The 25261-nt window shown below is 39.7% G+C and overlaps 1 protein-coding gene across 1 annotated transcript in view; it reads right to left on the bottom strand.

Annotated features, from left to right (window-relative positions):
- The window catches only part of CTNNA1 (catenin alpha 1), a 176313-nt gene that overhangs the window by 32360 nt on the left and 118692 nt on the right, over positions 1–25261 (bottom strand). Inside the window, exons 8-9 of the mRNA XM_028527221.2 lie at positions 11156–11236; positions 9836–9988 (exon numbers count right to left, since the gene is read on the bottom strand). Coding sequence (XP_028383022.1) covers positions 9836–9988; positions 11156–11236 — 234 coding nt within the window. The remainder of the gene's footprint in view (positions 1–9835; positions 9989–11155; positions 11237–25261) is intronic.

Raw genomic sequence — 25261 nt, 5'->3', positions numbered from 1 at the left:
TAACACCCAAGAACACCTGACTATTTTCATGCAAACGTCCTACAGTCCTAAAAAGTTGAACCTTCATTTAATTTGTTATTTGCAAGAATTTCATCCTACAGTATTAAACAGAGGCACAAAGAAAACACCCAAGGTGTCACAAGTAGATCGTATAAGGTCAGTGTTTAATTCAAATGCTTCTCACAGAGCCTTATTCAAGGCTACTTTACTACACATTATCAGCACACCACAGAATAAAAGTTAAAATGCAGATCATTCAATTTGCAGTTAAAATACATTTCAAGCCAATAAAGTCGTACCCTATGAAGTCCTGGATAATGGGAAATACTTGGGGGGAGAGTGGGGAGCCCCACAAGTAATGATAATCTAGCTCAATGGCATACCAGTTACATTTACATTTTGGTTCTTAACTCACAAGGCAATGAACAAGATATCTTACTGCAGCAGGTTATAAGAGGGCTATTTTAATACAATGTCTGGAGCTAAAGGAAAAGGGATACTAAATGATACATAGTTTTTATAGGCAAGATTTCATAAATGGCATTTTTCCTATTTCACTCTCAATTCATGAAACTGAAAAAGGACTCAGAAGAGAGAAAAATTAAAAGGGAAAACTGATTGTTCTTTAGTTGTTAAGCTGCTCACAGCAGAAGGATGTGGGCAAAGAATGAAGCAATTAAAAAGGATACATGTGTTACGTTGTTGACAAAAAGTTAGTATTTTGCAACAAAATAACTTTTTCACCTCAATACACTTTCACCTCTATACTTTAAAGAGCAACATAAATCATTACCGTGGTATGTGACAGTCAAGTATAAAAGGCATCCTGCTTCCTGCAGCCCCGCCACACCATTTATAAACAGAGGAAAGCAAAGCCCTCAGTGCTGTCTGTCCTCCAGAAAGACAGAGAACAGTGACGAGAATGCCACCCAGCTCGCCAACGCTGACCTCAGCTCCTGCTCCCCTACTCACTGGCCTTGAACAACACGACCTCTACGCACCCTTCACTTAAGGGACTTCAACACCTTCAATATGTAGGGAGGTACTGGATTCCACTGACAACTGTGGTGTGAGGCAGTCAGAGGTATTAGCTAGATTCTGAGAAATAAGTTAAAAGCAACTTCACAGCAAACACTGTTAATTTGATTTTTCAAGTAAAATCACAAAAGTAATTTAATAAGGATCCAAGAGGCAGCCAGCACCACGCAGCCTTCTCAATACTGTGCACAGAGAGGGTCTGGAAAGAAATCCTCTCTGCTCGTAAAATTTCAGAGTCAGTACGTGCTTTTATTCTTGAGACTAATCCTGTATTTCCATAATGTGCTATACAAAGAAGACACCATAATAGGTTTCCATTTCTAAGTGGGTGTTATCCCTAAGACTACTTAAAAACTATTAATACATTTGAAGCAACTTTATATGACACTCCAAATTAAAGCATTACCATTTTATATTTTATCTGGTCTAAGGGGAAAGTATTTCTATTAAAGCAATAAATAAGACTTCCAAAAACCAAGTTAGCAAGTGCCAACACATCTGCTCCAATTTTATTTTGGTCATGTATTAAAATGCTGTTTAAAATAACAGCTTTTGCTCAGCTCCCCTTTCGAATGCTGATAAAATGGATAACTTTTTTCACATATAATTTCAGCACCATTTGCGTCACATTGTACAAAAAATATACATCATATAAACATTCTGATTGTCTCTCTCTAGTATAAGGTAATCTTCGCACAGTAGGGGTTTTGTTTCATTCACTGCTATATACTTAGTGCCCAGAACAGTGACTGGGAGATTTTAGCAACTCTACAAAAACCTATTACAATTTTTTCTCCCTCCACTTTGAAAAGCTTGCTATAGGTTTTTGAAAGCTTTGTTCTAGCAAAAGAAAGTATTGCTCAAATCAATGTCAACTAATCTTTAAAAAGTTTCCAAAATTTTCCCATCTCTACATCCTAAAAGATCTTACAATTCATCTCATGTACACATTGTACAGAATGACACTCTTTTGAAGAAACATTACAGATACTTCAGAAAAAGGCAAAGCTCACTAGCAATGATGTTCAGTCCTAAGGTAAAGCTCCAAATTTCTCAAAGTACATTCCTCAGACCACTGAATCCAAATCTTTGGGGTTAGTGGCCCAGGAACCTGAAAGTGCCTAGGTAACTCTTAATGTTTACTACCTTTGAGACCAGTAGATTCATTCCTCTAATAGTTATTGAGGACCTACTATGCTCCAGGCACTGTTCTAGGGCCATATTCCCAAAGAATTTAACATTCTGTTGGAGTATGATATGGGAACAGAGAAGAAAACAAGGCAAACCCAGTAACTTCAGAAAGTGAAAAGTGTTATGTGGGGTGTAAATCAGGTGACAGGAAGAAAGCATGGTGGAGTGTGGGGTGGAGGGAATTTGGAGGGATTAGGAACACCCCTCTGCAGAGGTAACATCTGGGCAGAGACCTCTATGATGAGAAGTGAGCGGGCTGTTCCAGGCAGAGGGCCCAGGAGTGCAGAGGACACAAGGTGGTGACATGGTTATGGTCAAAGAGAAAGAAGTAGTCTAGCATGGAGGAAGGAGGAGGGAACTAGAAGGGAGAGACAGGACAATAGGCATTTGGAAAGGCAGGCAGGGTGCCTTATGGACCATGGTTAAGAACCTGGATTTTAGGATTTTTATCCCAAGTGCAACTATATGCCACGGAAAGTGGTGGTAAGAAGGGTAATATTGATGGATCCTGAAACAAAGGAATGCCATGGTTTGATCTGATCAGATTATGCTTTTACAGAAGAAACTAGAGACGGACAAGAATGAAATCAAAAGAATCGATTGATTAGGAGGCTCTTGCCAAGTCCAGTGAGAGATGATGGCTTGGACTAGAATGGTGACTGACCATGGAAATAAAGAAAAGAATGCTATGGAGACTTGTGAATGAAATATGGCATATGAAGAATAAATAGTGAAAAAGAAGAATCAAGGATAACTCCCATACTTTTGGCTTCAACACGTAAGTGGGGCAATGGCAAATAAAAAAATAAAAGGGTGTTTATCATACTTTTGTATGTAATAGTAAAAGACGAAAACATCCTAAATAACCTACATGCCTCATAGTAGGGGACTGGTTAAATAAAGGGACTAGTAAGCAATCAATATACACACTATAAATGAGTACTTTATAACACAATTAAATGGATGTGATATAATAAGCAGAGCAAAAACAAATCATATCATAACACATTATGATAACCATTTGCCTCCAAAAAAACCAAAACAGTATGATATCAATTTTACATATCGTTTAAAACCGACCCCTGTTAAAAAAAAAAAAAAAGCCCTGGCTGGTGTGGCTCAGGGGATTGAGCACCGGCCTGTGAACCAAAAGGTCGCCAGTTTGATTCCCAGTCAGGGGCACATGCCTGGGTTATGGGCCAGGTCCCCAGTTGGGGGTGCACAAAAGGCAACCATACAGGAATGTTTCTCTCCCTCTTTTTCTCCCTCCCTTCTCCTGTCTCTAAAAATAAATACAATCATTTAAGAAAAACACCCACATATAAATGTGAATCTACTCCAAAATTTTACTCCTTTTTCTTTGTGATTTATTTCACAAATTTTCTAAGATGAACTTTTATTTTTTAAATTTTATTTATTGATTTTTAGAAAGAGAGAGGAAAGAGGGTGGAGGGAGAGAAATGTCGATCTGTCATTCCACTTATACGCACTCATTCACTGGTTGTTTCTTGTATGTGCCTTGACCAGGGATCAAGCCCACAACTTTGGCGGGATGACTCTCTAACCAACTGAGCTACCCAGCCAGGGCCAAACTTGTATTTCTTTTACAGTTTTTTTTTTAAAAAGCCATATTTTTAAATGGCAGTGTCCCCAAATTGCACCTAATCTAAACTGACACTTTCATCTTTTCTCCTCGGCACCTTGCTGCATAGAGGTGCTTTCGGTTGGGCAAATGAGCCCAGCAGTGTTGCCAAAGATCAGCCCTGGGCAAACTGGCTGCTCCAAGTTTTATGTGCCTCTAGGTCCCTGCTACAGCAATCACATAGCATCACCAAATGGTTCTAGGGACAAGCCTGGCTTCACTTCAGTGTTGAAGAGCACATTTTCTAACACCCAATAGATCAGACTATACCCTTTAGGAAGCAGCTGTGAGAGGAGTTCATCTAACCCCAAGGAGCAGCTATTTGATATACAACAGCCTGGAAGTGTTCATGGGGAAGACTGGTGAGGGTGGGAGGGAGAGAAGAAATTACTGGACAGCACATGAGCAGAATCTGCTGCTCTGGGAAGCAGACAGGCAGCTGGAACCTACAAAAAAGGCTATATAGCATAAAAATAGCATATAGAAATTATGCTTCCTACAGTTACCCCAATTTTAATGGGGTGAGCATGAAAGATACTGAAAAGGACATGAGGGTAACAGTGTGGCCATGTTTTATCTAGATAACTTAGAAAGCAAGACAAAAATAAAGGGATTCTTAGTTGCCTGAAAGGCCAACTATACAAAAAACAGTTCAATCAAGAGAATGATTTCTAGTAGCAAGCTGAAAGGTTCTATCCTATGCCGTGTCTTAGACAATTTTCTAAACATCAGATTGAATAAAGGACAAAAGATACACTTATTTAAAAATGAAGGAAGGAAGAGAGGGAGGGAGGGAGGGAGGGAGTGAGGCAGAAGGAAAGACATGGTTTGGAAGGGGCCATCAATAATATTAACAGCAACAATCCTGATAGGACAAAACACTAAACTGAATCTTATAAGTTTAAACTGGGTGACTGTCAAAACCACCAGAGAGACCCAAGCAACAACCACACCCACACAGACAGGAATGGATAGAGGGGACTCGGCAGCAGCACCTCGGGAGGAAAAACCCTGAGCCGACTGACTGTGAGCTCAGTGGAATCAACAATGGAAGCCACTACCCCAAAAGCTAAAGCCATCCTGGGATCCACTGGTCAGAGCCTCCTTCCAGAATGATGGAGGCCTTGGCTGCTCTATCTTTGTGCGCCTGCCCCTGGAGCAGGCATTCGAGGAGTGCTGGCTGGCAGCTGGTGTTCAGAGAAGAGGAAGAATGAAGAGAGCCTCTGATATGCCTGAGCAAATCAGCCAGACCAGTGCTGTCCAACAGAAACATAAAATTTTCAGTAGCCACACATTTTTTAAAGGTGAAGATTTGCACAAAGAATGTACATTTTATATACTTTTTCCATACCACATTTTCAATATCTACAGGGCAGGAGTTTCCCACTATAGAAGGAGTCCAAGAAAAGGTAAGTGACAATTTACACACCAGAGTGAGAATCACAGGTTCTGTGAGGTTAAGAATCACTCACTGCAGTGTGAACAGATGGACCCAATCCCCAGGAAAGGACAGAAAACCTGGCTTCCAAAGGGGAGAGCCTCCAGAGAAAGGGAAAGCTCAAACAATGCAAGGAGTACCAAATAAAAGAAGTGAGAGGTCTCTCGGTAAATGGCCACAGATAGGATCTACAGAAAGCTGCAAGACACAGACCTACCTCTGTGCTGCCCTACCTCTTTCACGTAGTGTGACTGTATGGCTGCACAGCAAGGTACCTGAAAACCAGGCATTCCACGTACCTTTGAGATTGGGAGGTGTTGTAAAGTAAAGTATATTGGGTCTTAGGCCCAGGTTCCTGGGAGGAAACTTCTAAATCCTTGGGAATCAGTAGTCATAGGAGGGTCTTTGTTATTCTTCATTGACCCAGGTAGTTTATACTAATGAGGTAACCCTGGGTGGGGCACCTAGATATATGTTATACTAATGGCTGATTGAGGATAGAGGCAGACCACTGTGTCAACCAAGTGATTATATGACTGGGATACTCAGGAGAACCCAGGCTTCAGGGAAGCAAGGTAAGATGGAGACCGAGTTCAATTAAGTCACGATTCTATCAATCACGCCTACATAATCAAACCCCCACACAAACTCTGGACACAGACTCAGTGGAGCTCCCTGGTTGTTGAATCGTCAGCGTGCCAGGAGGGTCAAGTGCTCTGATTCCAAGGGTAGAGGGCAGAAAACTCTGTCTTTGAGACAATTAGAGAAAATCACAGGCTCAAAATGGCATCACTTGGATTAAAAGCCCATGATACCAAACCTAGATTTAATTGCAGTTTCAACCTCTCCCAGAAACAATCTTAATTAGCCAGTCTGTTTTCTCACCAGTGAGGTAATCTGTCTGTCTCGTGGACCCTTCACCATACTGCCCCCTCCAAAGCAGCAGCAATCTGCTTTGGGTTCTCTTTCACCCAAAAATAATCCTTTCTTTTCTTTTGTTAAGAGCGCCCTTATCCCCACTCTCTTCTACAAAACACTTCCATTTTGTACAACCCCAAGGGTGCCCTTCCAGTTGCTAGGTGGGATGCTGCCTGACTCATGAATTGCTTAATAAAGCCATTAGATTTTCACATTTACTTGGCTGAATGATTTTTTTTTTTAAACAAGGCCTTTTCACACTTCACCCTGTGTGTCTCTTCATTTGGCTGCTCCTGATTTTTATTCTTTACAATAAAATGTAATCATAAGTAACATAGCACTGTTCTGGGTTCTATGAGTTAATAGCAAATTATTGAAATTGAAATGGGTCATGGGAACCCTCAAAAGTTGTAACCAATTAGTTAGCAGTGTGGATGGCCAGGCGAACCTCCAAACCTGCAGCTGTGGTAACTCCAGGTAGTTATCGACAACTGTATTTCAGAATTTTATTTTTTCATTCTATTTTATTGATTATGCTGTTACAGTTGTCCTGATTTTACCCCCTCCACACAGCACCCCTCACTCCCTCAGGCAATCCCCACACCACTGTTCATGTCCATGGGTTATGGGTGTAAGTTCTTTGGCTACTCCATTTCTATTCTGTAACATCCCCATGGCTCTTCTGTAACTACCTATTTGTACTTCTTAATCCCCTCACCTCTTCACTGATTCTTCCATACCCCTTCCCATCTGGCAACCATCAAAACACTCTCCGTATCATGATTCTGTCTCTGTTCTTCTTGTTTGGTTAGTTTTTTAGATTCAATTGTCGATAGATATGTATTTTTGCCATTTTATTGTTCATAGTTTTGATCTTCTATTTCTTAAGTAAGTCCCATTATCATATCATATAGTAATGGTTTGGTGATGATGAACTTTTAGTTTCATCTTGTCTGGGAAGCTCTTTATCTGCCCTTTGGTTCTAAGCAATAGCTTTGCTGGGCAGAGCAATCTCAGCTGTAGGTCTCTGCTTTTCATGGCTTTGAGTATTTCTTGCAATCCCTTCTAGCCAGTGAAGTTTCTTTTGAGAAATCAGCTGACAGTCTTATGAGAACTCCCCTGTAGGTAACTTCTTATCTCTTGCTGCTTTTACACTTTAAACACTCATTTCCTTTTCATGCACATATGCATCCTAGTATCTCTATCACCTTAAATGTAATTACCTGCGGAATGGTGCTACACAGCCTTTGGTTATGACTCAAGCAATGAAAAGCACTTTAATACATATATCTGAGTGGGGGATGAGGGAGTGGAGGGCATAGAGAGGGGACAGAGGTAAGAAAGGGGTCAGAACCAAGTCGAGAGAGGGATCACCTAACTCTGAACTCTAAGGGGCCCCTGCTTACTGATGTTCAGAATGAAATAAAAAGTATAAATAACCATGGACAAAGCCCCTGGAGCAAGGTCTTCAAAGGCCCACATAGTGCTTCTCATTGGGCAAAAGGCTGCCCATTAAACCAGTAAGTTCATAGCCCTCACTGTTGGACGGATACAAACCTGGGGACTTTAGGCCAAGTTATTTAACCCTAAACCATAGTTTCCTAACCTGAGAAATGTTGTTGTAGAAAGTACATTGTACTTGCGCATAAATGGTACACAGTAGGTACTCAGTAAGTGTCAGTTCCATTGGCTGGAGAGGCTGAGGATGACAGGGGAGGCCCACAGGGCCCTCCAGCTGCAGTACAGACCAGGGCTTCCTGCTGAGATCCAGCTGCCACACTGCACCCTTCCCATGCCATTACTGGAACCTGTTACTCAAGGCCTTGGGCAGGCAGTGTCCTTGCTTCCTGCCTCACAGGCACACTTTCTAATATGCAGGCTACTTATTGAGGCTGGCTTCCTGAAGACGATCTTTGTCTTCAAGGAGGCTACACCTCATGCTGCCATTAACTCTTGTGAATGAGATTACGCTTAATGTAAGAGACAGAAAATGAAATTCTTCCCATTTTAATTCCAAATGCCAGAACCATTAAGTTCAACAGCAGACTGACCTATGTATTATGTACATAATTAATTCATAATATTCAAAGAAAAGTAGATGTAAAATTAGTAATGCATTTAATGTGATTACTGATGTTTTCCTTGGAATATTTTATAGTATTAAATTGGCCTAATGTCACTATAAATTCAAACATATAGGACATAGATTTTTACATAAAAACCCCATTTCCTGTTCTTATATAATGACTAACCAAATGGTCTATGAAATCTTTTTCAAATATTAGATGTTTTACATTAGGTTATAACACCAAATAACTTGGGTATATGCTTACTATGTGTCAAATTTTTGAAATAAAATAATAATTAATAAATCAATCAATAGCATAATTTCAGTTAGCAAAAGGTAAGAACAAGACTTACCTGGAAATTAAATAGCAATTCACTCCTATTTCTTCTTACAAACCAATCACTTACATACAGATTTCTACTATTCAAACACATCGAATTAGCAGCATGTTAGGGCTCAGTGTCTTTAATTTTAAAACAAAATGATTGGGCTGAGTCTGTATCTCAGGCAAGTGCTAAGCACCTGACACACATCATCTATTTTAGACTTTAAAATAATTCCAAGATAGGTCTCATCAGCATCTGTATTTTACAGACAAGAAATGGGAATTCAAGGCAGGAGTAAGTATTGGGCTGGCCAAAAACTGTTCATTGTTTTCCATAGGATGGGTCTAGTAGTGCTTGGTTGTCTTTAAATTCATCCGAAACAATTTTGTTAAAACTGTGTTGTGATAGCTGTCATATCAGCATGCATTTTTCTAAAAATTATCAAAATTGGTGAATTTTTATACAGCCATTTTAATACTGAAGATGGAAGAACATATGTAACATTTCCAGTGTAATTATGCTTTGTTATTTCAAGAAAGGTAAAAATGTGACTGAAACACAAAAAATGATTTGTGCAGTGTATGGAGGAGGTGCTGTAACTGATTGAAAGTGTCAAAAGTGGTTAGCGAAGTTTCTTGGTACTACTGACATTTTATGCACCTAAGTTTGCTGTAGGGTTGTCTTATGCACTGGAAGACATTTAGTACACCCTTGGTCACTACCCACTAGAAACCAATAGTGGGATATAGCCAACATATTCAATATACCCAAATCAATAAAGTTATTGGTGAAAATGAAAAATGAGCCTTTTATCTTACAGAAAAAAACACAACGGACGTTTTGGCCAACTCAATAATTTGCCAGGATGCAAACCCCGACAGTGGGATTCTTGAGCTGCATCTTCTAGCTGCTACTCCCTTTGATAGTGTCTTGTGAGTTTCCCCAATGTCATTATCTATATTCATTAGCATTAACATTAAACAGAGATGTTAAGTTTACAGTATAGGGACTATCTATGTTTAATCATGTGCATAATTAATGTAAACTGACCAAAATGGTGGTTTTAGATGATAAGTAATAATAAAAGACTTTCATCTTAAACATATTGTATATTAGGCGATCCCCTAAAATTTTTAGCTGATTAAATCATGTGACTAAAAATCACCACACTCTATTAAATTACTTACAGTTAAAGAAACTGCTAAAACACTTACCTCAATCAATTTGTTGGCATGTTCACGGAAAACTTGGGCATACTCTTTAACTTCTTTCTCATTTCCATTCTTTGCAGCTTCAATCAATACTAAAAGTGGAACATTGGTTTCCAGGAATGAATCTGACACGTGGTCCATGACAGCTTTGCGAAGCTAATAATTAAATTGTAAAAGTTTGATTTGATTTCTAACAAGAAGCTGGATTGCTTTTTTCTTCTGTACTTTTAAATTTAATGGAAGCTTATGATAGCTTGGCTGCATTTAATATGAGGACAACCCCCTCCCCATGTAACCCATGCAGTTATACAATCTGCAACACAGGAAACGTGTGATTGCAGGTAATCATCTAGGGAACTGCACAGAACCTTCAGTTTTCAACATTATACCCTTTTTTCTTGGGATTTACAAAATTTCCTTGGGAATCAGGAAGCTTGTATCTTAAAGGAATAATAAACTAAACAGAAAGCAGCTCTGAGTTAAACTGGCACACAGCCTTGGAATATACGTAATTAGCCTAAATGGCTAAATAAAACTGAGAAGAGAGGAAAAATGTACTTTCTGGTCTATCTGAACAGAGCTGACATACTATGAACTTTAAAACCAAAAGGTCATCTTTAAAACCATTTCTAATGCTACTTCAATAAAGGAATACAAAGATACGGTCCCTCTTTCATTTTGTTTTATATTAGACATGACAATAAAATGTCTCTCCACTAAGTATGGAAATTGTATTACTACTACAACTTCTTTTTGAGTCTTAATACATTGTTTTATAAATTCAGCTCTACCTTTCTTAAAGATGAAAACTCAATATGATTCTAAAATGTTAATTGAATTATTTAACATTAAATAAAGAAATTCTTTCCTCTGTTTACTAACTTGGAAAACTGAGCACCCCAAATATATCTCTACCCACCATATGTGCACTGGAAATACATCTCCACCGAGGATGTAAGGAAACAATGAGTGTGTAACCAGCACGGGGTAAGTCAGATGAATGGCTGTAATTTCTGTCTCAGTGTATTTTCACGGGCCCCCAAGTCATTTTAAATCGATTTTCTCACCTGTACATCCTTTTCACACAAGAGCTAACTTATTCAGGCTATCCTAGTAGGACCATATCAGTCCAGGTCCCCTAGAGATTTTGTTAGCCACTTAGAAGCTTATTAGCAACAAAACAGAGATAGTTTCCTGTGAAAGTCAAAAAATGTTTTAAAATGTTTTAAAATGTTTTGGGGCCCAGTATTTACTGAGATTTTAACCAGAACTACAAAACTGAGAACTTGGGGAGGCAGGCAATCAGCACTTTCTTTAGTTTACCTGTCTACGCAGGTCCCTGGTCTTCTTGGTCATTTTATCTATTGCAGAATTGAGTGCATCACTTCTTTCTTTACGTCCCGCCTGGGAAAAAAAGAGATGCACCTTTTAGTGATTCACAAATAAATTTAATGATAGCCAACAGCTATTTATATTCAAGTTAACATTGAAAAAACAGTCAATTTTTTTAAAACCCAAAGTTGGAAAATACACCAGGGGGAGGTAGAACAGGGGACACGGGGAACCATGTGACTTTGTTAATAAAAACATAATGACTCTTAGGCTCCACATCATCTGATGATGGGAATTGAGGGAGTTTTACCAAAATAAGAGAAGCCAAGAACAGGACTGTCACTTCAAGTTCCATTTAAAAATGTATATTTATATTTTAATTCAAGGTTCCGCATATACAAATTTCATTAACAAACCAGCTCTTCTTGAACTGCAGGCTAGAACAGGTTACATCCGATTTTGGTGAACTCTGAGATTTAAAGAATGTCAAAATATGAAAGTTGGCACCTGGCACTAAAACAATGTGAAAATGAATTTTAAAACTAAAATAAAAAGCCCTTGCTGGCGTAGCTCAGTGGATTGAGCTCGGGCTGCAAACCAAAGTGTCGCAGGTTCGATTCCCAGTCAGGGTACATGCCTGGGTTGCAGGCCATGACCCCCAGCAACCGCACATTGATGTTTCTCTCTCTTCTCTATCTCCCTCCCTTCCCTCTCAAATAAACAAAACAAACAAACAAACAAATAAATCTTTAAAAAAAAAAAACAACTAAGATACACTATGATGGGTCCAAGTTAACAATGAATATTATGCAGCTTGAATAAGAATGCTCTGTGACATTACTTCAGCCATATATTTTTTATAAATCTAGGCTAAGCTTAATGCAATCATGTTGCACAGATAAGAACATTCTAGCTACTCTAAGAGAGGTATGTAAATCAGCCTTTCTTCACCAGTCAAGGGGATGAGTTCATCTTCACCCCAGAGAACATCCCAAGCAGAATCAAAATAGATGGTAGTAGAGCCCTGGCTGGTGTGCCTCAGTGGATTGAGTGCTGGCTTTCCAACCAAAGGAAGCCGGTTTAATTCCCAGTTGGGGCATATGCCTGGGCTGCAAGCCAGGTTCCCAGTAGGGGGTACACAAGAGGCAACCACATATTAATGTTTCTCTCCCCTCTCTCTAAAAATAAATAATACAATCTTTTTTTTAATTTAATAAAGAAAGTCTCAATATATTCTTAGACACTCAAGCACTCCAAGAAAATTTCTGTATATAAACCCAGTAAAGTTTGTCACTGCTCCTAGCCATGTTTTGGGGGGAGGAATCATTTACTCTAGAAAACACTTATTTATCAAAAACCCAAAGGTTGGATTAAATGACCTCATAAGAGCCCCATTCCCTGTAACTTCAAGTACCCAGAAATTCCCTCAAATTGGGAAGATTTAATTATTAGAAAGTTATATAAAAGCCACCCTTCAACTCAACTTTTGAGGGAATTATAGTCACACAATAAAATTCACTTTAAGATGCCACACCATGAATCTGTTAATTCTTTGTTCAATTACCCTAAAAATCAATTTGTCTTTCTTGTTACTTTAGGAAATAAGAGGTTTATGCCTCATGAATCAGGAGGGGGCAGTTCAGAAGCAGTTATTTACTGAAGCTTTTAGGTTATACTAGTCAGACCACCTTTTAAATCAAAGCATCTCTTTAAAAAATATACTCCAAATAGCAAGTTCAGGGTTCCAGTTTTTAGTGGAACGGGGCACCTGGCCCTGAGTAGGTTTTGCCTAGGGCTAGCCAATTGTGTGTGGGTTCTTGACTGGTGTAGGAAAGACTTCACGAGTCCAGGTGATTTTGAGAGGATGTTTTTTAAAGATGGGATCAATGAAACAAAGAAGTGCTTAGGATATTGGAAGCGAAAGAAGAGCCTAAGCAAGGCTGCCCTGGCTCTCTGGAAATGTTATAGGAAAGAAATGAACCTTAGCAGGGCTGCTGTTGGCTCCCTGAGAAGTCAGAGAAAAGGGGGCTCTGGGGGCAGGGTCAGGGGGTTAGCCTGGGACAAGCTGCTGCTGCCCACTGCTCCCTGGTTGTAAGCCTTGTGGGCTCCCTTAGAGTTTAGGAGATGCACGCCTGTGGGGGAAGAAGGGGAAGGGAACAGTGCTGGGTTCCTGGGGCAAGGGAGCATGAGCAGGAACCTTCCTTTTGAGGGAATTTTGGGGAACTCTTGGGGAGGAGCTCAACAGAATATTCATCAACTTTATGCTGATGTAACAAAATGAGATTTATTCCCTTATCTTCATCTGTCCTGAGTATGGTTGGCAAACGGCACTAATTGGATTTCTGCTATCTATCTCCCTGAGTTGGATGATTTAAGTTATTTACCCTCTGGTTAGAGAGAAGTGCACACCACTACTCTTAAGTGTCCTTGGTTTAGGGAAGATAGGATTTATTAGATGGCTGCAAACTGCTTGTTTAAGTATCTATCTCAGTTTCCCAATTCTGCTTGTCTTGGCTTATTAGCCTGTCACACAATCATTTAAAATGCAATCAGAATGAGTATACATGTATACACACACAACCTTAACGATGAACCTGGTGAAAGTAGAACATTTTTGATCTGTAAAACGAAACTTTACTTCTCTTTGAAATTACAACTGTTAGGGTTTTTTATTTCTAGTTTTAGGTAAGCCAAAGTAAAATGCTCAATGAATCTTTAAAATAAGTGACTCATGACTCCCAACTAATTTGGAGACTATTCCACTGAGCAGAGAGACCAGATAGGTCATTCAATTTTTATATGGATATCCATGCTAAGCAGTGACAAAAGGGCTTAGAAGAAAAATATAAGGCATGTTTGGGGTTTTAGCATAAAACTTCTCATCAGTAAGTAAATGCCAGCTGAGAAGCAAAGGTTATTGGCTGGGACGGTCTCCAGCAACACAGTTCTGGCTGACATAGTAAAGAGCTGTCAAAACCCATTTTTAATAGAAGCTTGAAGAAGCTCCCCCACCTTCCTTTGTCCTGTGTGAACAGACTTCTATTAGTTCAAACTCACTGTTTACTGAGCACCTACTCTGCATCCACTGGAGTAGGCAGGACCAGTCATAATCCTTCTATCAGAGGCTTTATAATCTGAGGTAAAATAATTCAGAGTAACAGTAATTCAGCAATACTCTGTATCATGCTGAGCCTCTAGTGGGTCAAAGTAGTAACAGTTATGCAGAAGGTTACATTTAAGTTAGGTGTTGTTTTTTTAAAGTATTAAGAACTAGAATTTCATGAAGGATTTTACCCATTTTGGAGGTAACCTCTGAAATAACAGCGTTTCCCCCGGAAGGAACGGACTCCTGCCTCAGAAAGAGCGAGCAAGCACTCTCCCACAACAAATGTACAACATGCCCGACCACTCACACCCCTGCCACAGAGGCAGGTCTCACTGCTGCTGGTGCACATGGCCGCCAGCCTGTCACCCACAACCGAGCCCACCTCTGAGGGCCCTGACCGCACTCCAACCCTTCCCTGCTTTGAGAAGGGATACAATAAGCAGCAGTCAGGAAGGGACGAAGTATGTCCCTGGCATCACTGGAGGCACCTCAGGGGGCATTTTAGTCCCTAGAAACAATGTGACAAAGGTTAACAGGATCCACCTAAAGGGTAAAGGCACAAGATAAACTCAGCGCTTCCAGGGGAAAAAACACAGTAAAAACGTGCAGTTCTTTCTGGAAAAAACATGCTATATGCTAAAGGGGCTATCTGGTCTCTTCAGCGAGGCCTCTTCGGCCAAAGACTTCCTTCTCGTCTTGTTCTGCTTTCTCCCCGCCGGAGCCCAGCCATCACCATTACTTCAGTGACCACGGTCACTCTGCCATCTTCCATGTTATGACCCACCCACTGCATCTTAATTCTTCAGGCATGCCATGCTCTCTCACCAACTTAAAATACTCTTCTCCCCTTCTAGTTCCTATCCATCCTTTAGATGCATACTTCCTGGAGCCACCCCCTATTCTAAGTTCAAGTTAGAAGCCCCTCTGGGGTGCTCCCACAGCACCTTATACTTTTCCCCAGAGCCATTTTCAAGTCATACCTGTCTCTCTCCACTTGGACATGAATGAAATGAGAAATGTATCAAAGTCATTGGACTTAATGTGTGATCTATGCAGCAAATTACTGGTCTCCTGATTTCATGTCATTAGTGAAAATATAAGGGTTTCAAATAATGCCAAATACTGCTTTCTATCTTCATTTTAATATACTAGAGTAAGGCTGGAGAGAGTAGCAGAGAAGGGCAAAATCCAAAATTTTAATCCTGAAACATTTAGGAACTATTTAAAAGAAAGTAAGAAGGTACGATTAGTTCAACAGGAAGGTCTAACTAGATACAATGTCTTCATCAGCCACCAGAAAATTAAACAGAATTTAAAAACTAAAACCATGGCATTCCACAAGACCCAAGTCAGAATGAGCATCTGAAGCAGCCCCCTCTCCCCACCACCAAAACAAGAGAAATGAATGAAGCAGCACCATAGGTACAAAATGGGAAAAGGCTGTCATCCATGGAGCAGAGGCCTTTAAGTAAAGCCGGGGTGAGGATGTGGTATCTATGGTGCTGCTGGAGGCTTGAGTGAAGAATAGGGAGCTATAATATTAAAGATACACTCATGGAAAATGTCTGAACACCAAAGAACACTAGCATCACCTATTAGAGAGTCAATCCATGTCTTCATGAGTACGACTAAAATAAAAGCTCTGCTGTTGACTGGGCAACACATTATCATGCACTAAACATTTGGGGAATAACATGAGAAACAACTTGACCTGGTTGTTCTACCTGGCCCACAGATGGCTGATGGGCTCTGCATAAGCTGAATATGTGATGAGAGTCACTGAGAGCCTTAGGCAAAGACTAAGAGCTCAATATTAGAATATAATGGTTATATATACCTGCATTTTCAAATTCCTTTCAAGGAGTACCCTCTCCTTCAATTGCAAAGAACAGAAATTTCTAGCTTGCCTACTGTTACCTAGTTCATGCTAAAATTTTCTTTAAAAAATTGGTAGGGAACACTAATGTAACAGACATATTACCCCATTTTCCTTTTCTTCCCCTTCCAGACAAAAGAAGTCTAAAAATGAGCTTTACTGGTTTGCCTGGGAATTCCTGCAGGTGACAGCCAGCCTTACATACCACCTTTAGATTTTTCTCAGCTTGATGCTGCATTTACACCTGAAAATATGCCCAGGTATCTGTCTAAATGTCCTATCAGTTATAATAAGCTTAGGTATTTTCAGCTCTGGCCATAGACACATGCTAGAATATGGCTTTTCAGGTATTCCAACATGGCGTGACTACACCATGTCCAGCCACATGGCTGCTACAGCACAGAACTGCAATCAACTGAATCACAATGAATTTGTGGCACCTTTCCCTCAAATCCTGGGAATGAGCATGTGAACTATTTCTGTCTCTTTCTGGGGGAAAAAATGACAAAAATCCATGGTAGAGAAAAGTGAGAGAGCCAATCCCAAGACGTCCCTGGCACAAGCTGAAGCATATAGCTGAGATGTTCCAATCTCTTTTGAGACACCAGGGTTTCCCACCCCCTGCCTCCCGCCTTAAAAAAGAGAGTAATCATCTACTTGTTAAACAGCTTCTGTCCATAGTTAATTTGGGAAGTTCTCAGAAGCACACACAGGTATAAAAACCCAACAGGTATACAAATTATATATAAAGTTCAATTAAGAATTTAAATTTGAAGCTACTAACAACCTGGGGGGAGGGGGGTGAGGAGGAGAGGATAAAAAAGCTCAACTGTGGGTATATTTCAGAAGGATTTTTAAATGCTCAGTTAACTGGTAAAACTGGACTGAAATTTGTGATAAACCAGGGAAGTCTTTTGGTTTCTATACCGATTTAAAAAAAAAATTCTAAAGGGCTCTCAGACCCTCTCTGCCCTACTTAAGATAATGGTTTAACAGGGAATCCTTGTTTACTAAAGATTCTACAATGTCTTATGTTCACCAACTGGTGCAAGTACGGGTTTGTTTTAATATTTAAAAAGCTTCTCATCAGTTTAGCCATTCTTTAAAATTAAGTATATAGAGCAAAACCATACACTTTTCAAAGACAAATGACTAACTGACATAAGTATGTAAGATATTTGGCAAAGTCAGTTTATTTAATAAGGAAAAATATCTTAAAAATCTTTAAGAAAATGACCAATTTTAGGAGTGGGGTGTGGAATGAGCAAATGAAATACAGTCTACAGAAAAAAAACACTATACCTACATACAAAATGATACTTAATCTTACTCATAATTAAGTTAGAACAAACCAAAAAGCATTTTTCACCTATCAGATTCCCAGATATTTTAAAAGTTTGCTGATTTCCAACATGGTGTTTGGGGGAGAACTTGGGTGGGTGGCTAGTGCATATTCACAGGTAACTATGGGCAGTATGAAATAGTTTAAAAATTTTTGCAAGGCAATATGGCAATCAGTGTCTATGAGTTCTAAAGATACACATCCCTTAACCTGAAATTTCATGGTTAGAAACTTATATTAATACAAACTTGCCTAAGAATGCAAAGACATTAAAAGACATTCATTTTATTCTATTTACAAAAGCTAAAAGCCTTAAAACAAACATGTTTGTAAGTTGCAGTGTAGCCATATATGAAAAAAGCTATACAGTCCTTAGATACACACTCACATCCACAAACATAGAGATGGGAAAAACTATGAAGCCACTGGAAAGACAGGCCCCTCAGCCTTCCCCCACACAGAACAAGCAGCAGGACAGAATCAGCTCCCACAAGAGCTCAAGCCTCAGCAAGCCACATTTCAGCAACATGGGTACACACATCTCAACTGCAGCTATAATGTTACATGCTGCAATAGCCTTTCATAAGAAGAAATGATCTTTCACTCTTTGGGCCAAATTCTTGTTATTGATTTTCTCTGCACTGATGACATTACATATTTCAATATTTTTTGCTTGCCTCAGCTCATGTCCTTGTTCCTCTAACCCACAGCAAATTTAAGAAGGTTCTGAGGGAATGGGACATTTCCAAGCTTCAGCAACCAAAACTTGCTAGCATCTAGACAATATACATGCAAATTCATCCTTTTAAATTTAGCCAATTGGGTCAAAGAGTCCTCTAAAACTGATAGGGATTCTTTAAGAAAATATGAATGTGTATCTTACTCTATCCTATGCAAACGGCTTTGAATACAGCACATGGCCATCTATGTAGGCAGGAGGAAATACATCTAAATAAAAAGCTACTCGAAATGTGGAGAGGAAAAAGCAGGAAGGACAAATCCAAACTTGGCTGTTATTTTAGAGTAATGGAGTGGGAGAGGGAAGGGGCGGGGGGGGGGGGGGGGGGGGGGGCGAGGAGAAGGAAGAAGAAGAAGCCTGCCTTGCTACCAGGTATTGTGATCCCTCCCACTTTGTTCTTCTTTCTCAAGATTGCTACAGCTATTCAGGGCCGTTTATGGTTCCATATAAATTTTATTAATGTTTGTTCTATTTATGTGAAATATATCATTGGTATTTTAAAAGGGATTGTGTTGAATCTATAAATTGCTTTGGGAAGTATGGACATTTTCATGATGTTAATTCTTCCAATCCATGAACACGGCACATCTTCCATTTGTTTCTGTCTTCCTTAATTTCTCTCTTCAGTGTTGTGTAGTTTTCTGAGTACAGGCCTTTTAGCTCCTTGGTTAGATTTATTCCTAGTTACTTTATTTTTCTTGTTGCTATAGCAAATAGAGTTTTTTCCCCTGATATCTGCTTCTGATATTTCATTGTTGGTGTACAAAAATGCCTTCGATTTCTGAATACTGACTTTGTATCCTGCCTTTTTGCCAAATTCACTGAATAGGTTGAGCACTTTTTTGGTGGAGTCTATAGGATTTTCTATGTATACTATCATGTCATTGGCAAACAATGGCAGTTTTGCTTCCGCCTTTCCAATTTGGATGCCTTTTATTTCCTTTGGATGCCTTTTCTTATCTAATTTCTGAGGCTAGGACTTCCAATACTATGTTGAAAAGAAGTGGTGAAAGTAATCATCCTTGTTTTGTTACTGATATTGTAGGAAAGCTTTTAGTTTTTGCCCATTGAGTACGATGTTGGCTGTAGGTTTCTCATATATGGCCTTTATTATGTTGAGGTATGCTCCCTCTACTTGCACTCTGCTGAGAGTTTTTATAATAAATGGGTGCTGTACTTTACCAAATGCTTTTTCCACATCTATTGATATGATCATGTGATTTTTGTCTTTCCTTTTGTTTATGTGATGTATTACATTTCAAACTATATTACAAGGCCACAGTAATCAACACAGTCTGTTACTGGCATAAGAACAGACACATGAATCAATGGAACACAACAGAGAGCCCGGAAATAAATCCAAGTCTCAGTGGTCACTTAATATTCGACAAGGGGGCAGAAGCATAAAATGGAGTAAAAGTAGCCTCTTCAACAAATGGTATCAGGAGGTTGGACAGCTACATGCAAAAAAAACAAACTCTACCACCCACTTACACCATACACAAAAGTAAACTTAAGATAGATAAAAAAAAAAACCTTAAATATAAGTCATGACACCATAAAAATCCTAGAGGGAGAACATAGGCAGGAAAATCCCAGATATTCCATGCAGCAATATTTTCCCTGAAATGCCCCCTAGAGCAAGAGACATGAAGGAAAAAATAAACAAATGAGACTTCATCAAAATAAAAAGGCTTCTGCATGGCTAAAGAAAACATCAGGAAAAGGAAAAAGTAACCAAACATATGGGAAAATATATTTGCAAATGATACCTCAGACAAGGGTTTGATCATATATATATATATATATATATATATATATATATATATATATATAAAAAACTCACATGACTCCACTCCAGGAAAACAAACAACCCAATTAAAAAATGGGCAAAGGACCTGAACAGACACTTCTCCAAGGAGGACATACAGAGGGCCCAAAGACACATGAAAGACTGCTCAGCATCATTAGCCATCAGAGAGATGCAAATTAAAACCACAATGAGATACCACTTCACACAGGTGAGAATGGCCATCATAAACAAATCAACAAAAAACAAGTGCTGGCGAGGTTGTGGAGAAAAGGGAACCCTAGTGCACTGTTGGTGGGAATGCAGACTGGTGCAGCCACTATGGAAAACAGTATGGAATTTCCTCAAAAAACTAAAAATGGAACTGCCTTTTGACCCAGCAATTCCATTGCTGAGACTATACTCTAAGAAACCTGCCCTGGCTGGCGTAACTCAGTGGATTGAGCGTGGGCTGGGAACCAAAGTGTCCCAGGTTCAATTCCCAGCCAGGGTACATTCCTGGGTTGCAGGCCATAACCCCCAGCAACTGCACAGTGATGTTTCTCTCCCTCTCTCTCTCTCTCTCTCTCTCTCTCTCTCTCTCTCTCTCTCTCTCTCTCTCTCTCTCTCCCCCCACCCTCCCTAAAAATAAAATAAATAAAATCTAAAAAAAAAGAAAGAAAGAAATGAATTAAAAAAAAATAAAAAAAGAAACCTGAAACACCAATTCAAAAGAGCCTATGCACTCCAATGTTCAAAGTAGCACAATTTACAAAAGTCAAGTGTTGGGAGCAACCTAAGTGCCCATTGGTAAATGAGTGGATCAAAAAACTATGGTACATTTACACAATGGAATACCATGCAGCAGAAAGAAAGATGGAGTTCCTACCCTTTGCTACAGCTTGGATGGAACTGGGGAACATTATGCTAAGTGAAATAAGCCAGGTGGTGAAAGACAAATACCATATGATCTCACCTATAAGTGGAACCTAATCAATAAAACAAACAAACAAGCAAAACATAACCAGAGACATTGAAATTAAGAACAGACAGTAACCAGAGGGGAGGTGGGAGAGGATAATGGGAGGAAAAGGGGGAAGAGTCATCAAGGAACATGTATAAAGGATACACAGACAAAACCAAAGTGGGGTAGAATCGAGGGTGGGAGGAAGTGCGGGGTGGGGGAAATGGAGACAACTGTACTTGAACAACAATTAAAAAAATGGGGGGGGGGGGGGGAAGAAGACACTGGACAAGCCAAGAGTGATGATTTCCTGTGGGGACATCAAGCAGTGGTGCTCTGGATATTTGTAACCCACATACTGGGAATTTATGAATTGTTCCCAATGCTCAATGCACACTTCCGTAATTCCTATACAGTGTTTTAAAACATTGCCTGTTAGGTCTTCATATATATTAAAATTGTGTGTCAAATGAAAAATAAACAAATTTCTCCTTATAATTTACAATCTAGAAACTACAACTTACATGAATTTTGTTATTTGTTTTAAAATAAAGGAGAAAAACAAAAATAAATAAATTAAAATTAAAATTTAAAAATGCAGCAGCAGCCTGCCTTGCAAAGAAGAGGAAAACATAAACACAATGAAACCAAAGACAACAAGAATAAGAAAAGGGCTTGGCAATATAAGTTTTGATCAGTCTGTGCATTAATCAAGATTTCAGGATAGTTCTGTTTGGTTTGGTTTGATGTCTATGGTAGGAGAAATAAAAGAGTTTCATGGTTTAAATGAACCTCTGCCCAAACTTCTATGGAAGATTTTCCCTCACCTAACATCTGACTCAGGTGCATCACACTGACATTTACTGACAAACTATCTAGCCATGGGCACAGAATACAAGGCTAGCACAACAGAATTAGGCTGTCACATGATCCTAAACCTTCCACTCCCCCAACAGCAGGAAATCCTAGAAGCACACACCTCCAAAATAGAATAGAAACCCCAAACTTTCTAAGTTGCAGCATCAAAAGGAACACACAGTATCACTAGTGTAATCATCACTACCCTTCCTACTGCTTTCTCAATTATATTTACTAACAAAGTAACAAAAGGACTTCTAAAAATCAAAATCAATCAAGGGCAGTGATGGAGACAAGAATCCAATCAAAAATGGAAATTCTGGGACTCTGATTGGGGGAGTCAACTCTCTCTCTCTCTCTCTCTCTCTTTTTTTTTGAAGATTTTATTTATTTATTTTCAGAGAGAGGGGAAGGGAGGGAGAGGAACTTCAATGTGTGGTTGCCTCTCACACACCCCCTTACTAGGGACCTGGCCTGCAATCCAGGCATGTGCCCTGACTGGTAATTGAACTGGCAACCTTTTGGTTTGCAGGCTGGCACTCAGTCAACTGAGCCACACCAGCCAGGGTGAGTCTTCTTTTTAAAGGCTTTTAACAGAAAAGATTCCCAGCAACACAGATGTAGTGTACTTATTTACACAGTGGTTCCTTGTGATTGTAACAAGACTCTAGGAGTCTAGAATTCTGAATGCTCTCAGAACCTCTGGCTCTACCTGGGACTATCAACTTCCCTTTAGCTCACCTCCAACATGACGGATTGGTGAAACCATTAATCCTGACATATTCTATCTGTCTCTGTCAGACAGGTTCCATTTCCTTCAAAGATAACAAGCTAATATTTAGCACCAAACCCCAGTAATTTTTTGTTTTTAAATAACAAACAAAAAAATAAAAGAAATTACGTTTGTCTTTAAATGCACGCATGTTTGAAAGCAGTGAACAACCATCATCTTTCCATCCTCCCTAAAAAAGGAAAGGCTAGTAAAACCCACTTGCTCTACTTATAGGTCTTGATACTATATAGGCACAATTAAGAGGCTGCCAACTAAGAATCCCAAAAGGTTCTTAGTAAGGCATGTACTCACATCCATAAAATTGAGGGGCTCCACCCTAAAAACTATGACTTTCTGATGAATGAGAGGGTATTTTCCAAATAGCGATCAAGACTGGCAGCAACAAGTTTTATTTGAACATACTTCCCCAGAGTACCTCAGTATACCTCTGGTGCTGGGGTATGACAATTTTAAAACTTGGGCACAATTAACTAAACATATGGCCTTTTAGTACAAAACAAAATTAAGCCCTGCCTCTACACCACACACACACACACACACAAGGAAATTCCATGTAAACTTCTATACCCGGACTTCTCCAAGTGGGGAAATAATTCTCCCCCTAATCAGCAAGATACGTTAAAAGCAAACTTTCAGGTAGAGGAATGCAGTTAACTACGGCATCTAAGCTCTGCTGTTTGACTCACATAATCTACTTAAGCCCATTTACAGAGGAAAGAGATGGTGGGGTTAGATATTATTGCTCCTATGATTCCGATAGTACCCTCCAGAAGTAGTAGTTTGGCTACTTTAAGTCAAAGACATATGTATGCTGTTCTAAAACGAAACCAAGAAAAAGTTTTATTCAGAAAAACCATGGGTTTCTGCTCAGTCCTCTTAGCTAAAGAAAGATAAAGACCAAAAAATGATACAGAATTCCATCAACAGGAACTGTTGTGCTCCAACAATTTTAAGACAAACACCATTATCTTCTTTGGTTCCACTGCCCGGACCTATTCAACCCAAAAAGAAGCCAAGTGAGCAAGATGGCTGGTGACCTAAAAGGAACTGTGCATCCTGGGTACTGTGATACTGCATTACTGCCCTCTATTCCAGATGCAATGAAAATAATTACTTTTTACTGCACTGGTACTTCTCTGGGCAACTTTTCTTGCCCACAAATCCGGTATAATGGTAGCGGGAAAATACAATTTAAGCATTTCCTATTTGTTAATATATAAGAAGTAGGCCAAGTGACCTAAAGAACAGAAAAGAACTAAGAGTTAAAAAAGGAGATGCCTTTCCTTCTACATTTTCACATACAACTCATTCCTAATTGTGGTTGCTCTAATCCAATTGACTCTAATGCTTTTCTGCGCAAGGAACTAAAGTGGTTACTTCAGGGAAGAATTAATCTAGATCCTCCTGCCTGGCAAAGGTTTTGTGGGATTTTTTTCCCCCTTCCCATCAGAGGGTGGCTGACTTCAATGAGGGCATTTACAGTATCCCAAGGGCTTCTATCCCTTTAAAAAAGAAAGAAAAAAAGAAACCTTTATCAGATTTCCCCCTTGGAAATTTTGGAAGCAAGTTCCTGTAGAGCAGTAACTCTGAAATCTAGGGTTGCAGACCCTCTAAGAATCTGATTAAACCTTATTCACAGAATAATGTACAAGCCACAAAATTCCACAAGCCAGTCTGTGGAGCCATGTTAAGAGCTTCTAGCCTATAGAGACAGACTATGGAAAGGCTCAAGGTCAGTAGCAGGAGCAGCATCCTTGAAGTCTTAAACAGGACCCCTCCCTCACTTTCTTAACCAGAAAAGGAAAATGATGGGAGTACTAAGGCAGGCTCATCCCTGAGAACAGGCAACTTTGGTTTGGGGACTTCTCTTTGGCCTGGGGAAAGTCTTAGAACTGTGCTGCACAGTCTAAGACCCTGCCTGTCAATCTCCTTTCCCCACTGCTTTCAGAGGTGTCAGACCTACCCTGTGGTCTGAAGACTCTACCAGCCCTTACAGTATCCCGCTGTCTTCTCTCTTCCTTAATACTTCCCAGGCATCTTCCTTAATAAAACTCACTACTTCTAATCCCATCTTGGAGTCTGCTTCTAGAAAGACTCCAACTATACACCCACGGTGGCTGCCATTTTCACAGCATCTTTACAGAGTGCCCTGAGAAAGAGACCTCGAATCCTTCCAGTCCTCACTCCAGTACCACACTCCAACACAGAATCTATACCCCTTAAGACAATGACTTCTTAGACTTGCCCAGTAGGATTAAGGCCATGGAAGCCAATAGGCCAATGATGTTTCACATATATCATGGGTAGTTTTGAGATTTCTGCCTTCAGGTGTGATATAAGATCCTTTATAACAGATAAAGGCCAATGTAAGAGAAACTGGCACAGAAGGTAATATCATTAAGGTGTATAAGAGGCCTTACCTTTGTCGGGCCTAAAAACATGCCCCTGACTCATGCTAGAAATGTCTTTCACGCTTACAGGACACTCAACCTGGAGCTGTACAGCCCTGGCCAGGTGCCTCACTTGACTGGAGCATCATCCCATACACCAAAAGGTTGCAGTTTTGATCCCTGGTCCAGGCACGTACAGGAGACAACCAATCAATGTTTCCTCTCACACAGAGGTCCCTC

Source organism: Phyllostomus discolor, chromosome 13, assembly GCF_004126475.2.
Source record: "Phyllostomus discolor isolate MPI-MPIP mPhyDis1 chromosome 13, mPhyDis1.pri.v3, whole genome shotgun sequence".
Taxonomy (NCBI): Eukaryota; Metazoa; Chordata; class Mammalia; order Chiroptera; family Phyllostomidae; genus Phyllostomus; species Phyllostomus discolor.
This window is presented reverse-complemented; position numbering and strand designations above follow the sequence as displayed.